Source organism: Gallus gallus, chromosome 2 (genome assembly GCF_016699485.2).
Source record: "Gallus gallus isolate bGalGal1 chromosome 2, bGalGal1.mat.broiler.GRCg7b, whole genome shotgun sequence".
NCBI classification, from domain to species: Eukaryota; Metazoa; Chordata; class Aves; order Galliformes; family Phasianidae; genus Gallus; species Gallus gallus.
The window spans coordinates 106,727,295-106,744,975 of NC_052533.1; the positions used below are offsets into that span (position 1 = coordinate 106,727,295).

Sequence of the window (17,681 nt, forward strand, 5' to 3'; positions counted from 1 at the left end):
CTCTTAGATCTTCCCAGTTCCTGCTATGTAACTGGCATGAACACTACTTAGCCTTACAACTGTATTATCCAATTTTACACTAGCATAAATGAATTGACTTTAAATGACTGCCAGAGCTCAAAGGATAAATAAAAGGACAATGACCTCAGTGAATTTGTTTCAGTGTGAACATACGCTACAGGGAAACGATCACAGTGTGAAGAAGCACAGAGGATACTTCCAAGTAAAACCTTAAACCAGCACAGAGAAGGGTATAGTAATCATAAAGTCAGCTGGAATGAACAGTGGTGAGAAGCCATTAAAGACTTGTATATTTATTGAGGCAGCAGTGGAAAAAGCTACCACTGACATATTGAGGGCATTGTGCTCCAGGTAAACCTACTTTAGCTTTCATGCTCTTGCCTTGATTCTTGTTCATGTCATAGCCTAAAACACACACAATATAGGGCAGAATGGAGCTGCTGTAGCAGAGCACATTTTTTTCTGAAAGAAAACTGAGGGGCTTTTCACCTTTGTAATCTAGATTTTAAGTGGTTGAACAGAATGTTATTACACTTGTAATTTGAAAGTGTATGGAAATGTTCTTGCTTACACCTGTGATGTTTTACTTAAGTATACTTACTTAACCGTAAGTATAACTTACTTTACCATGAGTTTAAAGACATATGGTAGAAGCACCACAGTGAAAGGAAAACTAGAATACCTGATGCTGGGCCTGCATAAGCCAGTATAACTTGTCACAAACCTAGAGTACACAGAATGCAGACCTGGCCCTGTGTTCCTAGATATCCCAATTAACGATTATGAAGACAGTTCTCCAATTCCTTAAAGTAGGTATCTTTGAATCATAGAATCATAGACTCATTAAGGTTGGACTAGATGACCTTACAGGTCTTTTCCAACCATCTACCTACTACCAATATTGTTTTGTGCAAGTGCAGCTGAAAATTAAGAAATTAATTTCACTGTGATACTTCAAACAACACTTTTTATTCATAAGTAGTAGGAAAATAGGTTTTTCATTCACAAGGCAAGTTCTGCTTTGTTCTCAACAAGTAATTGCTGTCCTCCTTCCCCTCAAATAAAAGCATCTCAGGCAATAAAACAAAGAAACCCAGACATACAGAAGAGTTCTTGGTTATAGTTTCAGTAAGTTAATATACCCTGCCTTCCCGGAAGGGAAGCTACACATGCTGTCAGAGAACCAAACCAAAGGAAAAGAAGCCACGCTTGATATGAGGATAAGGACTTCAGTTCTTCTGATTTTGCAGTGTGACCCTTATGCCTCACCTCCGAAGCTCGCCAATGACAGGCCAAGCTTTATATCTGGGACAATATCTCACTCAGACACTCACCTCATGATGTATTACACTGGATTCAGCTTTTAATAGCTACAATAGACACTTACTGGCAATATTAAAGATTATTAAAGATTGTTCAGGCTGCTTTATGCTAAAAATGCTTTATCTTATCTGTAGTTCTATCAGTCATAACTAGTCCTTCAAGAAGGGAATTAACTTTTTACAAGGGTTGACAGTGATACAAGGGGGAATGGTTTTAAGTTCAAAGAGGGACGGTTTAGATTGGATGTCAGGGGGAAGTTCTTCACAGAGAGTGGTGAGGTGCTGGAACAGGCTGCCCAGAGAGGCTGTAGATGCCCCATCCCCGGAGGTGTTCAAGGTCAGGTTGTATGGGGCCCTGGGCAGCCTGGTCTAGTACCACACCTGGAGGTTGGTGGCTCTGCCTGTGACAAGGTGTTGGAACTTGATCCTTGAGGTCCCTTTCCAACCCAAGCCATTCTATGATCCTAGGATAAGGAATAAATGCATCCTTACTCTTCTAGTATTGATTTTCCTGTGTAATTTTGTTCAATTTAGCTATTGAAAAACAGGAACCTAAAACTTAATACATTTCCACCACATTCCTTTACCCAGGCAAATAAATCACAGCTATTCTGCAGGCTTCATAAAATAGCTGGTTACAGAATGCATTTCATATACCTCCATCTCCAGAAGCCATCACTACAGATGACTAAATATGGAGAAAGACAAGTGGCTTATACACTATTTCTCCTAAGTAGAAGTATTTCCTTCATATGCTTAACAGTACTTATTACCTGCCAATCTTCACAGGAACGTGGGAGTGTATCTTTAAATAGAGGGAAAGCCTAATCTGAATTTCTTGCAAAAATTTTTCAGTGTCAAGGTCCTTCAAGGTAGCACTGCATGATTTAGCATATTATTTCCCATCCTAGAGTACTTCAGGACAATTAAAAATCCTATATGCAACCACTGGCAGGTTCCACAGTGTCTGTGGCAGCGTGCAAGTAAAGATCAAGCACACAGTGTAAAGGTGAAAACTGGATATTTACTTTTATCTATTTTTCTTAGTGCATGAGTGTAACTCATTATTGTCACCACCCATGTTCCTATAGCTGCACTATTTTCTCTTAAGCAGTGGGTTAAACATGTTCACAAGACAGATCCTTTCCTTTATAATCTCTGCAGTATACTTTCTGAAGACTTTGAGGTACTGTCCCTCCACCCCTTGGAGAGGCCACCTGGTTGACACTTGAACACAGGAATATAGTACATTTACCACCTCAGTTCAGTTACACAGACCTAATTTCCCCTGTGAAGTGAAACAGTTCCTGCTGGAATCATATCAAGCTAAATAGGAGAACTCTGAAAATCCACTCTTCATGTGTTAGACAACCACTTATCAAGTTAGCTGCTGGGAATATCTGCTATTAAATACACTGGGGGAAAATGGCTTTTCTATAAGTTGTAGGTCTGAAATGAAGCTGGTTATTGCTTCATGCACTACTCATTAGCAAAGCAATCTATATTAAATTTCAAAATATGAGTCAGACATAGAGGTACTGCTACTGATCACCTGTCCCAGCAAAACTCCCTTTAGAATTGTATACTGTAGCTGGATAGACAGAAATCTTGTAATTACTACTAAAGTAAAATCAATAAATGAATAATAAATGTCAATGACTCTCTCAGTATCTCTAATAATTAAGAATAATAAATAATTTTTAAAAGTCATATGCTTTGAAGCATCTAAGTTTCTATACTTTTACTAGCAGCTAAGGAACCTCTTTCATGCGCCTGTTCTACTGCACCTATACTTCTCCTCCCATTTTTTCCCCATAAGTGGCTTCAGAAGAAGTGAATGTTGTACTTGATTCACCTCTATTCCCACAAAAATAAATAGAAAAAAAACTATCAAAACATGTAACTTTCCTGAAATCAGATGTATTTACTATTACAGGACTGTTTCATTTCAATATTATGTATTTTTCAATGTTTCTTGTCCTCCTGCCTCCAAACAGAACAGATGTGCCTTAAACTATTGTTATAAGTGCCAGGAGATCTTAGGTTGGGAAATCAGTGACCAATGCATTGGGCCTTTCAAGCTTCTTTCTCCCTCCTACACCCTTCCCTCTGGGAAACATATTTTTATCTAATTTAAACTGTTGCCTGAGAATAGAGATGTCAAAACACAAAAATATCTACAACCACTGAACATCATACATTTTCAACAATCAACAGACACACTGATTTTCAGTGACAGGATTATGTGAGGCATTCCAGTAAAATTTCATATACATCACAGGAGATTAGTTACGTAGCATACACTTGTCTTGCTTGCATGACTGTCTCCTGGACTTCGTACAAAGGCAGAAAAGATACTGTCTGATTAATCCACAGACATTTCATCACGGTTCCTATGGTGGGATAATACTTGCAAATGCCATGTGGTTGATAATTTGAAGAGGAGGAGGAAAAAAATATGAGGATGATCTTAACATACAATTCAGACAGCATTTCACAGAGGGAAATTCCCACTTCTGCCACAACATATGCCGATTTCTCCCAGCACTGCATTTTGCCTTTTTGATATGGAAGTAAGCACACCGTCCCAGATTCCTAACTGTAGTCTTGTTCTGTATCTCTGTGATAAAGAGAGACTCCTTTGCCTTTCCTTTCTAGCTCCACTTTGATTTCAGAAGGATAGCACTGAGAGCACAGAAAACTGTACAGCAGTAGAGATGTAAAGAAGAGCTGGAGAAGGCAACTGCAGGGAAAACCCTGTTCACCCCCTGCATCATGGCCAGCCACACTGTGGGTGACCCAGTCAGCAATTTAGGAACTAGAATATCAAGAGTCCAGCTCAGTTGAACTCCTTTCTTCAATTCAAATAGTTAAAGTTTGGCAAAGTTTATAAACAAGGAAAATAAGATTGCATAAAGGGAAGAATGGAGAAGACATACAGTAATTTTCATAGAATCATAGAATGGCTTGGGTTGGAAGGGACCCCAAGGATCATTAAGTTCCAACTCCTGCCACAGGCAGGGCTGCCAGCCACTAGATCAAGTACTAGATCAGATTCCCCTGTTTATCAGTAACAAATATCAACAGAGGTTAACTTGGACTGAGTAAGAGATATTTTACAAAATATATATTTTATTAAGTAGAGTCATTTTACAAAACTACTACAGAAATCCTGCAGCCTGAGCTGATGGGATGATATGGTAGACTTTTCAGGAGCTTGAAGGACTAGGAAGGTTGGTTTGCATGTGGGTAAAGCTGAGAATGGCCTGGAGAGCAGAGGCATCATGGGGCAGCAAGGGAAGATGACCAAAGTGACTGGGGTACTTGCTGGACAATGGGAATTTTGACCAAGAGTGAAGGCCTGCCTTTGGGAAAGGGGACTGTAAGAGACTCTCATCCAGATTCAGGATCTGGTCAGTGTGTGAATTTATTAGGATTTGCCAGGAAGACTTACCTGAGTTGGAAGGAGACTGGACGTTCGTGGAGCCTGGGATGCAGTGCTGAGTTGTGGCTGTAGTGGAAGTTGGCTGCAGATCTGTGTAGAGAAACAGAGACAGAGGAACTGCTTAGCCATATCATAATATGAGGGAACATCTTGCGTGGCCAATCTACCATCCAGTCCGAAATGTGGACTTTTTTTTAAATACAGACACAGTTGGAAATGGTTGACATTTCTGCCTAGAAAACTTGATAACATCAGAGAAATTGTTCCTGAATCACCTCAAGGAAGTCCAGCAGTCACAATAGAAACATACTGCACACTGTCTAAGGGAAAACAGGCCTTGGGAAACAAAGTGGCTGTGGAGATCCAGGCTCAGACTATGGAGATCCAGTCCTGACAGCTGGCAGCCACCAGGAGAGGGTGAATGGTAATCCATCAGACAGAGACATCTGGGATGTTCCCACTTCTGTGAGGTCTCTGGCAAATGATGGTGGCAATTAAATATTTTGCTCCCAATGGAGTAGTTTGTTTCCTGCCCTCAAGCTATCTCTCCAGGTATGGTGGTGCTGGGCCACATGAAGCCTTTGTGGCTGGCAAGCCAATTTCATTCACACTCACATCATCCTGGAGCTTTTCTTTTCAGCTCTGTAGCAGGAACTTAATCAAACTTAAGAAACAAGAACCATGGAAAGCCATGCTTCTCAACAAGTAGTTTTCCTTGAACATCTACAAGAGTCAACAGTTTCTCTCCAGCCTGTGTACAGGCTGAAAGAGGCTCTGACAACCTACGGATTTCTTGCTGTTCAGGTGAAGCTTTCAAGCTGAGCTGGTTTGCCCAGATGGTTTAAAAGCAGGGGGAAAAAAAGGACTTAGTACTTTTAGACCAAGCCTTTCCCTGCTGTGCTTTTTTCACGCCTACAATAAAGGAAGGGTCATTGTACAAGCTGTTGTGTTCTGCTTGCTCATATTTAGCAGTTGCATGAAGGCTCACTCTATACAGTTGTGTAAGGAGCTAATTATGGATCTGTAATTAGCCATGTGGAAGAACAGACTGAGGAGGGAAGCACTGCAACAGCAGACACAGAGAGTTCCCTGAGCCAAAGTCACCAAACAGTTGAGTGAGCAGACAGCAATGTCCGTAAGATGGTATCACCATAGGAATGAACTCTATAGGGGAGGAAATAATCAAATTAAATGAGTTAACTGAGCAGAAATGCCCAGAAATAGATATTCAAAGTATGAATTTTAGCTAGCTTTTCCAGCTTCTTCCTTTCTCTTTGTTTTAGAAGATACACAAAAACAGACGGTATTTGTTTATACATGTATCCTGACTGAGATGTGTATTTATTTTTACACTAGGAGAACACTTGTAAAGGTGATGAGAGCATTTGATGCGTTTCTGAACTGAAGAGGAAATGTGTTCTTAAAAATCACTTAGGTCCTGAAAACAATTTGCAACAAACTCTCTCATTCTCCAGAGAGAGAATTAACAAGATTCCTGAAGCGTAATAATGATTGAAAACAACCACCATGTGAGGTCTGTCAGAAGGGAATTTGTTACTACGCTCAACTACAACCCCACCCAAGAATGAAAAACCAAATATCCACGAACATGTAAGAGATGATGGTCAAATCCCAAATAACTGACCTCCAAATCTCCCAGTTTGTCCTACACAGATACTAGATAATGGAGATAGCAACTTTGCACTCAGTAGTCCAGATATAATCAGTTTGACTACTGATTGCTTTTGTGTTGATGAAACTAAGACACTGATGACATTCCCACACCACAACTTTCCTAATGAACTCGAAATGGCTTCAGGGATGCAGACCTGCAGCCAGCTAGATTGTTAGCATCAACAACTGGTTTCCAAGTACAGTCATACAGACAGTAGGTTTGTGCAGTTCTGGATCCCATGAGATCCCTGCAAAGAAAACAGACAACTTTGTACTTGCTTCAACTGTGCAGAGCCAACAGGAAGAGGTGCAATGATTTACTCGTCTTCCAAAGTAAATAAATAAATAAATAAATAAAAAGCATACAGACAAAATTTGCCAGGGCAAGTAGGGAAAGGAGAGGAAGAAGAAGTGTTTGGACATACATCACTATGGAAACCATAAGCATCTACTGATCCCTGTACCCTGGTATTGCTACAGAGTGGAACACAGTGAACTCCCCACAGTTAAGTGGCAACATTAGCTGTGCAGCATCTGATAGTTCTAGGATAACTATTTTTTCCTACAAAACCTATCTTCAGTTTTAGTTGCAACAAAGCACTAGACTCCTCTACATTAACGATACAAAGAAAATGTTGCTGCTAATCTGGAAGCAAGACTAATTTATGATGGTAACCAAATTGGTACCTCTATTTTTTTTTTTTTTTTTAAATAAAGTGTATACTGAAGTGACAAAATACTCTTGCCTATATTCTACAGCCCATTGTAAAAAAGGGAGTTATGAAAATGTGTCCAGTTACAAGAGGTTTGAATGGAAGAACAAGGATACAACACAGTCGTGATTCCATCACAGTTTAGGATTACATAGAACAAGGCAATTCTGATGGGTTCTACTGACAAAGAAGATGCATGGGAAGATCAGTCCTACTTATACTCAAAAGAAATACCAAATGCAAACTGTTTTCAGTGGGAACTTGCTTGAACATTCTCTGACCGTAACATAAAAGGTAATTTTAAAGTTCTTGTACATTTTCCCAGAAAACACATTTCCACAGTCTTACTCCTGTGAAAATGTTTGATCAGAGATGGTATTAAACACCTCATATGTGTTTTTCATTCATATGGAAACAATTGTACTCATCATTCACTCTTTCAGTGAAAGAATTTTGAAAACTAAAATACTGTATTTTTAAAGCCTTTTAAATATACAGCACAAATCATTCACAGAAGGGAGATGAAGTAGACGTGACTGAAGGTCACCAGTACACCACGCACTGCATACACTGCAGGCTACAGCCTTGATAACATTTTGAAAATTGCTTAGCATGCTGAAAATGGAGGCTGTATCTGAACACCTCCTGTCTTGCCAAAGTCAGCCCATGTACCTGAAGCAGAAAACTCCTCAAACGGTGAGGACTTTTCACTTAACACTTGTCGTGCCAGATTCTTACCTACAGTAAATTAAATTAGCCAGAGAAACCATGTGAGAAATCTAGGCTAACTCATTTCCTTCATAAAGAAATATGGAGCTTCATGCTTTCAAACTCCAGCCACATAGCTTAGGTTCAGTCTCACACTGTTGTGAATCAGTACCTTGAAACTGAAAGGGACTTGTAACATCCAGAAAACAAGGATTTTGCTTAGCAGTAGTTCTTTGCAGGATTGTGTTTCTCCTCATTATCCACTTATACCCCACAGATACTGAATCCATTGGACTAGCTTTCTGTACAGCAGGGGAAACATACACGAGCACATACACATATAGATAGATGTATTTTGTAAGGAAACTCACCACTGCTAGAAGCATCGTTGAGATTTAGCAGCCCACCTCCGAGCCCTCTGTAACTATGGTAACTGTAGGTCCCATTTCCATTGATGTACAACACCTCCTGTGTGCTGGAAACGGCTGATGTTGAGTAAGTGACCTGGGCTGGCTCCTGCTTGTACTGTTTGTCAGCTGGTGTAGCCTCATCCTGCAAAAACAAAGAAAGGTTTTGAATTATGTTTTCATTTTACCTTGTATAAGAGGGGTCTTTTCCACTGTTAAGACTTCCCACATATTTGCTTTTACAAAATTTTAATTCATGTTAAACAAGCACAGGCGTGTCTCTGATAGGCAGAACAGCAGCTGAATAGAAGAAAATAAATAAAAATACAGGTTTCCCATAGATCCAAGAGTATTTATTTGTGCTCCAGTAGCCAAACATACTGTTTCTTAAAAGGAAAGAGGCATCCTCTCATCCTGAAGAGCTCACTGTCTCCTGCAAAACCCATCTCTGTTTAAAAATAGTATGGGAAACAAGAAAGAAGCCATTACTTTCTGACAACAGGAGTCACTCCTCTCAGCTGAACAATCATCTCCTTCTCAATAAAAGAAATCAATGAAAAAAGCTCCAACACTTCTCTTGAAGTATCATTCTCAGAAGTGACAGAATGAGTAGAGAAACTGAATACAGTCACATTTCACGTATTTGCAGATGGCTCAGATAGTGACCATGCCTACAAGGACCAAGGGGCAAAGATGATTCCACAGACGTAATTTGAAAGAATTTATAATATTGCATATGAGCAGCAACTGCACACCATGCACTTTCCTAACACTCTCAGTTTACTTCTGTGATGCTTGCATGATATGGAACAAGATTTAGCACAACTGTCCCACAGCTTTCCTCTTGAGGAGATTACGCTTCAGAAGTGTGTTTTTCTCCATCAGATGCTGTAAATACTGCTGAGAGCACTACACCACCACTCAGACTCACAGTGGCCACTTCAATAAGGACACACGTGAACAAGAAAAAATAGCATCAAGATCATCCATGTTTTATTAGTTGCACAAGGAAAACCATCAGCATCTGACGAAAATATATTTCAGTGAGTTCAAATAAAATAGATCTAAGGAGCTACCAGTACTTAAAAAACTGCACAAGTTTGGTTGCTAAATATACCAAACTTACTGATATTACTACAAAATATTACAGACTTTTAAACATTTTTTTAAGAAATATCAATGTATACACCAGCATCGAAGAATCAAATAGTTCAAACGGCATCCAGACTCTGTCGAAGAAAAAATGGCTGTGAAATAGATTTCCTGTTTGCATTAGTCAGTCCCACCGCCAGCTTTTCTGAGATGAAGATATCCCTGTCTTTTAGTTATTTATTGGCTAAAGAGATTTGGCTATAATTGAGATGACTCACAAGATGGAACATATATTATTAACAGAAATTTTAATATTTAATACAGAATGTTGAATCATCACATAATTAACTCCATAAACAATCAGAATGAGACCTCTTGGGCACTAATATGAGCTGAAGCTAAGCTCTGCATTTTTTAGTGTTGGCCAAATTGGTCTTATACTTATTTTCTTAAACATGGTAGACACGAGCACAAATTACTTTTTCTTTGGGGGGGGGGGGGGGGGGGGGGGGGGCAGGAATTCAACCGTAATATCATTTACCTTTTAACTCCAAAGGAAAATGGTATCTGTCATAAGATATAACATATTAATTTCTATAAGAAAATATTCATAACTAATAAAGGAAAATTCTATCTTGGCAAGAAAGCATAAACCACTCAATTCCTTAACAGTCTCAAGGCTGAGATCCTTGTTTCTAAAACTACACAATCCTTTCTGCTATAAACTCCCTCAAGGCCTCAGTGTATGCTCGTGGAAATTTGCAAGGGATCTTCAGCAAATTTACCAATAACCAGGTCATGATCAAGGGTGCAGAACGAAGGGTACTAACTGTAAGCTGACAAAATAAGTAACTGTATAGGAACAACTGGCACATCTTTACCAATAAATGTACTGATGGCTCCAGAGTAATTCCTGTACAGCCAAGAAGTGCTGTCCCACAGCTGAGAAGAGCATCTCCTTATGCCAAGTATCTGAGTACCGCAAATTTGCTGTCCCTGAATACACACTCACTCCAGCGACCCTCTTGGTCATTGTGAACTGAGCACCCAGCAGTGAGCTTTTTGCAGAGCTGATGCACCGAGCTCATAGAAGAGCACAACAGAGCCTGGTCACAGGGCTGCACGATGATGCATTCCTGCCTGTGTGTTGGAGCACACGGCTGAGAAGAAAGAGACCAGAGCTCTGCCTTCTTGCTGTGATGCACAGTGAAGAGGTGTAAAATCCGGGATGTGAGGTCTTTGATAGCTGTGGTAGGGAGGGTACCTGACCTCAAAGCTTCCATCTCTTAGCAACCAGGCTAAAAGCAAAGCTGTGGGAGGAGTCATAGCTGAAGTTGTGCCGCTCACTGAGTGGAAATAAATGTACAATTCATAGAACAGAGACAGCAAACAGTCAGGGAGTATGACTCAGGGATGCTTCCAGCACAGCTCTCTGTCAATCCTCCTGACTCAGCATCTCCCTGTCACAAAACTCAGCTATCAGCTGCTCTGACACTGGGATCCAAAGGCTTTGTATCAAAGTAGTTACAGACACACGGGACGCATGTTGTGCCCTGTACTGGGAACTCAGGAGGTAACCACATCCTAGCGGGGAAGACACTCCCGGTGGCCATGAGATAGGTTGAGTACGATGCCAGGTACAGGACTCTTGGTTCTGCACGAGATACTTAAAGGTGCTTTCTTCTAAATATTAAACACATTTTTTAAAGCAGAACCATCACCCGTACCCAAATAGTGACTAAGGTGCCATTTGTTTCAGTCCTCAAGTTTAGGACTAAGTGCTTAGCTCAGCACCTCAAGATGTCTAAATGTAGAAGCAGGGTAGGATTTTGAACAAGTGTTTTCTGAGCAGGCTCAGGGGTCAGCCCTACCTCCAAGATTATGAAGCATGAGTTGGGTCACAGGGGGTTAGGCATCACCTCATACATTCCTCTGGGCTTTAAGCAATTTTAGGAATCTTCTTCACTTTAAGGGCAAAAGTTTGTACTAGAAATAATTCATCTTTATAACAATATTTCCCTTCTGACTTTATTTGGGAGGAAAAGTAATTTAGGTCTTGAGCATATGATCTGGAAACTGGTAGAATCGCAGAAATGTAGAAATACCTCTTACTTACATAAGCATGCTAAAATGCATATTATCTGCTCACTTGATAGACTGGAAGCATGAATTTGTGACCCTCAACTTAGTGTATATCAGAGAGGTATACACTGTCTCACATTTATGCCCAGGTCTGTATCAGTAGATTTTTCTTTTCCTTAAAAATCAAATAAATTTCTAATTATTTTTATTTATTTCTCATGTAAGCAATTAAAAGCAGAAAAGATTTCATGAACAACTGCATAGCCTGTGTACCAAGGAAACCCTGCTCTGACTGATATCCTGAGCATCTAAGGATGAGTTTAAAGGGAAATACCTCCTACAGCAGTACAGATGTTAGTACACAATGTCACAGCTGTGCTACAAATAATCCTACTGGCAGCATCCCAGTGTCCAACACCAATGCCAGAGGAGATACAGTATAGACATCTCTTTTTAAGGAGTCTGTCTTTTCTGGAAAGAACTCTAACACCAAGGTTCCTTTTTGTTCCCTATCTTCTTTACCACCACCTTAATAATAAAAGAAACAGTTTATTAAAATAAGCAGCCCAGGCAAATTGATTCCGCTCTGAGTTTTGATCCCATATATATACAAACACACGCATCAGAAATTCTGTGCACTCCCTTTAAGACAAACATAGCTATTGCCTTGGCTTTTGCTCCACTGTTATCATTAAGCACGAAAAGCACATGGATAATGCAGGCTGACTGAAAAGGTAACATAACTTGTGCAACGGGAATATAAATTGTAGTGTTCCAAAAATGGTGACATGCATTTAACTTGCTGCTTTCATGAAAGGCACTTTCTACCAGATCGACAAATTAGCAGCTCCGCAAATACCAGCTTTTAACTGCCCCTATGTCAAGGTGATTTTTTCCCCACTCAATTAAAAAAAAAAAGAGAAACAAAGGAACACATTTTTGCCTCATGTTGCCTGACATTTCGTTTTTGAATATATTAAACTGCTTAATGTGGATTAGTTTTTGTTCCTGTCAATAAAAACTACTCTCACAAGATGACTTTGAGGCTAGAAAACCTCGAATGTAGATTAGCCTTCAAACAGATAGGAAAGCCAGTCCTCCATTTCTTCAGCATAGGAAAGAACATATTCACTTGAAAAAATGAAACACTTTCATGTTCTTTAAAATATTTTTTAGCCTCAATAGCTTGCAGCATGGCTTTAGAAGAAAGTAGATAATGTTTCATATATTTTTCCCATCTGGGCCACGCCAATTTATTTCTGTGATTTTTGATTCAAAAGTGAAATAAACAGAAATGCATGATAAAACCGCGCAGCACTTTTCAACATACACCCCATTAATCCTCACAATACTCTTGTTGGATGGGACTTTTATCACTGTTTTTCAGATGGTGAGATTCTGGCAACCTTAAGCTAGCATTACCTAATACATAAGTGCTTGAGTTCTGCAACCATAACAATGTAATGGGCTTTGGTTTGTTTAACTAGTTTTTTTTAAATAACGGGAAGAAACTTGTTCTGTCATAGAAACACTCTGCTGAACCTGCAGGGGCTGGGAATGGCCATCAGCAACTGCATGCAGCAGTGCTGGAAGCAGGGTGAGCCATGGGATTCCTGGCTCCCATTGCCAGGTCCGTAGGCAGGCCCCCTTCTGGGGACCCAGGCATTGCTGCTGTTTACCCCCACCATGACATGATAACGTATCCCGTACTCTGCCTCTTCAAATTTGTTCCATGCTGTGCCTTCCAAATGCCTGACCTCATCCCATCCTCCTTGCTTTTCCAGTTTCACTTTCTACCCTCCATCTGTCTTCTTGTTTAAAAAGGAGAAACTAGGATTTATGGACAAGACTCTTGTTCCCTGATACCTAAGTAGCTTCAGCAACTGAAGTCCCTTCATTTCCTATTATGCATTTCACTATTGTTAATGTTCACCAATGGTCCCAACTGAGGTTTTCTCTGAAGATCCAGGTTTGCAGGGAAAACACCACAAGGGAAGAATCTTCAACCAGAGATCCTTCCCCAGTGGCAGTCCTTAAATGGGGTCTAAGAGAGGTGCAGCCAAACTCCACCCCTTCTGGTCACACAGGTGAGTCGCCTTCACCTGTGCTCCTAGGACTACCCAGGTCCTTTCCTCAGGTTTAGGCTGTGACCCAACAGTTACCATACAGACATATTTGACTCTTTTTCACTTCTGCTTCATCCAATCCCATTTCACAACTTCACTCTTCCTTCATCCTTTGTTATCTCCACTCTTGCTGTGGTTCACATTCCCAGCACTCATCTCCTATTTTCTGCCCTGAAACCAGACTCCTAGTTAGACCCACTGAAATTCAAACATTCTGGGAATTTAGCAACTGAATATCAGTTGTATAAGCACAGGCATCCAGCAAAACATCCTTGGCTTAAATGACACCATTACAGTTTTACTTATTTGTTGTGAAATGCTTATCACATTTAAGAATCAAAGTACCATTAAAAGACAAACTTTTCCTCATTTGCCAAAGTGGCTGAAATTTCCTCTGAAATACTTCAATAGATGGAAGACATACAGAACAGTAAACGTCATTAAGTTATTACCCAACTGCATATCTGGTATGATAATAGAAAGTGTCAGCTAATCTTAATAAGCGATGATACTATTGACTGCTTTGATAACATACATTGTTCTGATTGAACTCTGCATCTTTTATTGGTTTTAAATGCACTACGTTAATTCTCCTGGCTTTGACCCACCTTTTAATTTTATGACCAATATCCTGGAAGCCCAGAAACCTAAACAATATTTTAGCATATCACAAGAGAGTATATTTTCCTTTAACACGGCAATAAGGCTGCTGATTCACTTAGCAATGAGCTTCTTAGTAATGATGGAAGTGGAATTTTCATAAATGATGGATGTGAGGATTCACTTCAGTTTTGGTTTTCACTGCACATTCTTTCTCCTTCCTCTCCAGTTGTTAAGGCTAGTGGTGGCATTATTATCCACTAAATAAAACCTGTTCAAGACCATGGAGTCCGGAACAAAATTAAAAACATACATAGTTCGCTGAAATTGAAATCCAAATGAGGCTTTATGATAGTTCTTTAAATAAGAAGGTCAGACAATGCAAAGTACTATTTATAGTCCTTTAAAAGAATAACATCTTTTAACAGTGTTAGAGGTGTTCTTACAACTGTGATCTAAGTATGGAGGCAAAGTGAGTGTAGAAATGGGTCACATCTTTTCCTAGACCAGGCAAAGAACTTCTATTACCTAAAGTAAATTTATTAAAAGATATTACCTTTCCCAGAAAGCCTTATTTCTCTTATAGCACAGTGTGAAAAAGCCAGATGTTTGGCTGAAGTCAGCATAGATTCGGTATTTGTAATGAGAAAATTTCTACAGGTTTCCTGATCAATTTGTGTGCAGAAGACTTATTTCATGTGACTTTGTTTGCTATGTTGCATATCTCAAAACTATTGTTTAAAAAAACCTACAAAATTCCCAATCTATATAGTTGGGCATTCAAAATAAATAGCTACCTGAGATTTCAACTACTCACAACAGATCTACTGCTGAAATCTGAAAATTTAATTGCTAGAATTTTTATAGTCTGTTTAAAAAAATATTCAATATTCAAAACACAACAGAGATGTATTTTATCATAGGTACAAAGTTATTCTCTGATAACCTCCCAATACCCTCTGAATATTTTTACACCTCTTGGGCTGCTCACGGTGTTTTTTTTTTTTTAAGACACTGTATACACTGAGCACCCCCTAACCCATTGTCCAAAGTCATCAGGACAGATGGATTCAAAAAATTAATTGCACTTCTGGGCCAATTTCTCCCACTTTAAATTTAGTTATCCTTCACTAGAAACATTCCAGAGGATAAAGTACTAGAATAGTTCAGTGTCCAGATGGAGACTGGTGACAAGTGGTGTCCCTCAGGGGTCAGTACTGGGATGAGTACTCTAATATTTTTCATCAATGACATCAACAGTGGGATGAAGTGCAACATCATGGAGTCTGCAGACGACACTAAGCTGTATGGTGCAGTCAACATACCAGAGGAACAATATGACATCCAGAGAGACCTAGGCAGGCTCAAGCAGTACGCCCAGGTGAACCTCACGAGGTCCAACAAATCCAAGTGTAAGGTCACACAACTGGGTCGAGGCAATCCCTACTATCAATACAAGCTGGGAGATGTAAGGATGGAGCACAGCCCTGATGAAAAGGACTTGCAGGTACTGGTGAATGGGAAGCTAGACATGAGCTAGCAGCGTGCCCTCACAGCCCAGAAAGCCAGCTGAATCCTGGGCTACATTAAAAGAAGCATCAGGGTAAGGGAGGTGATCCTTTCCCTCTACTCTGTGCTGGTGTGGCTTCATCTGGAGTAATGTGTCCAGATGTGGAGTCCTCAGTACAGAAGAAATGAGGACTTGTTGGAGCTCATCCAGAGGAGGGCCACACAAATGATCCAAAGAATGGAACACCTTCTTATGAGGACAGGCTGAGGGAGCTGGGGCTGTTCAGCCTGGAGAAGGCTCCAGCGAGACCTGAAAGCAGCCTTTCAATATCTAGAGGGGGGACTATAAGAAGGAAGGGGACAGATTCTTTAGCAGAGTCTTTTGTGATAGGACAAGGGGAAATGGTTTCAAACTGGAAAAGAGGTGATTTAGATTGGACAAAAGGAAAAAATCTTTTACAGTGAGGGTGGTGACGTACTGGAACATGTTGCCCAGAGATGGTGAATGCCTCATCCTTGGAGACACTCAAGGTCAGGCTGGACAGGGCTCCGAGCAGCCTGATGTAGCCACGAATGTTAATTGCAGGGGAGTTGAACTAAATGGCCTTTAAGAGTCTCTTCCAACTCAAACGAGTCTGTGATTCTATGAATTATGGATGAGGCCTATGCACAACCAGAAGAGAGACTCCTGGTTTTGGTTTGGTTGTTCCTTCCCCCCCCCCCCCCCCAGAAGTACTAAGAATAGATCTGAACAAAATAACGAAATTAAAATACAAAGCCAACTCCAAATATTTTCTAAGGACTCATGCCAAGTACTCTTTAGATTAGGAATTGTTTTGATAATTCAGGGTGGACTTGCCAGTGAAGTCAAGAGGATCCTAATTGCTGTTCTCACATATGCATGCTATTTCTTCCCCTGAAAGGAACAGCTGGGAGACTGCACAGCTTTCCATTTCCCAACCTCTGTATTCAGACCTAGATCTTATTTTTTCATGACCTCCCTCTCTGCACCATTTTTATGTATTTAAGGCAAATACGTTTAAAACTCAGGAGAAAGCCTGTTCTTAAGAGTTTTCTATCACAGGCATAACATCAAATGAAAAAGATGCAAGATGTTTCTGACAGAAATGTTGTTATTAATGATTTTGCTGGTCAGTCCAATATTAGTTTTTCTTACTTTAGAGACAAAAATGATTAATGCAAATTTTCAAATAGAGAGAAAATATTGGTATAGATTACTTGAGCTAAATCAGGCATAATACAGAGTCCAATTAGGAATCTGAACTCTCCACAACAGGAATGGAGACATGCGGGACCTTGAAGTGCCCATCAAAATACTGTTAGCTGCCAAAAGTTCAAGAAAAAAAAAAAAAAAAAGGAAAAACTACCATACTTCATTTTCTGATTTTAAAGGTAGTAGGTTCCTTCTGTTTTGCAGTTATTAACACTGAAATGAACTGCCAGAATCAGTGCTGTCACCAGGCTTCAAAATTGACAAAGCCAACAATTGACAAGGAATGAAAGCATGAGACTGGCAAGGAAAAAGATCAAAATATAAAGGTGCTATTGTGGAGAAGACAGAAAAAACACACTTTAGTCTCCTGCATTTCTGATGGTATGACACATTATTTGTAGATAAGAATGAGTATGTTAACCTTAAATAAAAGGTTAGAGTTTTCACATCGCAGAGTTTGAGTTGCGTGGCTTTTTGGCGTGGTTTTTTTGTTGTTGTTGTTGTTTTGGTGGGGGTTTTTTGTTTGTTTGTTTTTGCTTTAACCACTGCCACCTCTCCTACAGGACAGAAAGCTTTTGGAAGGGAGACACAGATGACTGTTGCAAGGAGTGGTGAGAGAATCACTTTTGTTGGAGTGATAGCAAAGCAGAGGGATTGTTTTTCATAGTCTGTTGGCTATGTGCAGTTCATTATCCACCGTCATATCCGAACAACATGAGCTTTCAGAGGTCACCAGCACTGTTGGCTG

The 17,681-nt window shown here is 40.0% G+C and overlaps 1 protein-coding gene across 5 annotated transcripts in view; it reads right to left on the reverse strand.

The window, feature by feature from the left end:
* The window catches only part of NOL4L (nucleolar protein 4 like), a 188,479-nt gene that overhangs the window by 3,965 nt on the left and 166,833 nt on the right, over positions 1-17,681 (reverse strand). For all 5 annotated transcript variants that reach the window (XM_015282617.4, XM_015282618.4, XM_015282616.4 and 2 more), the window contains 2 exons: positions 8,255-8,435; positions 4,798-4,878 (listed from right to left, as the gene is read on the reverse strand). In XM_015282617.4, coding sequence (XP_015138103.2) covers positions 4,798-4,878; positions 8,255-8,435 — 262 coding nt within the window. The remainder of the gene's footprint in view (positions 1-4,797; positions 4,879-8,254; positions 8,436-17,681) is intronic.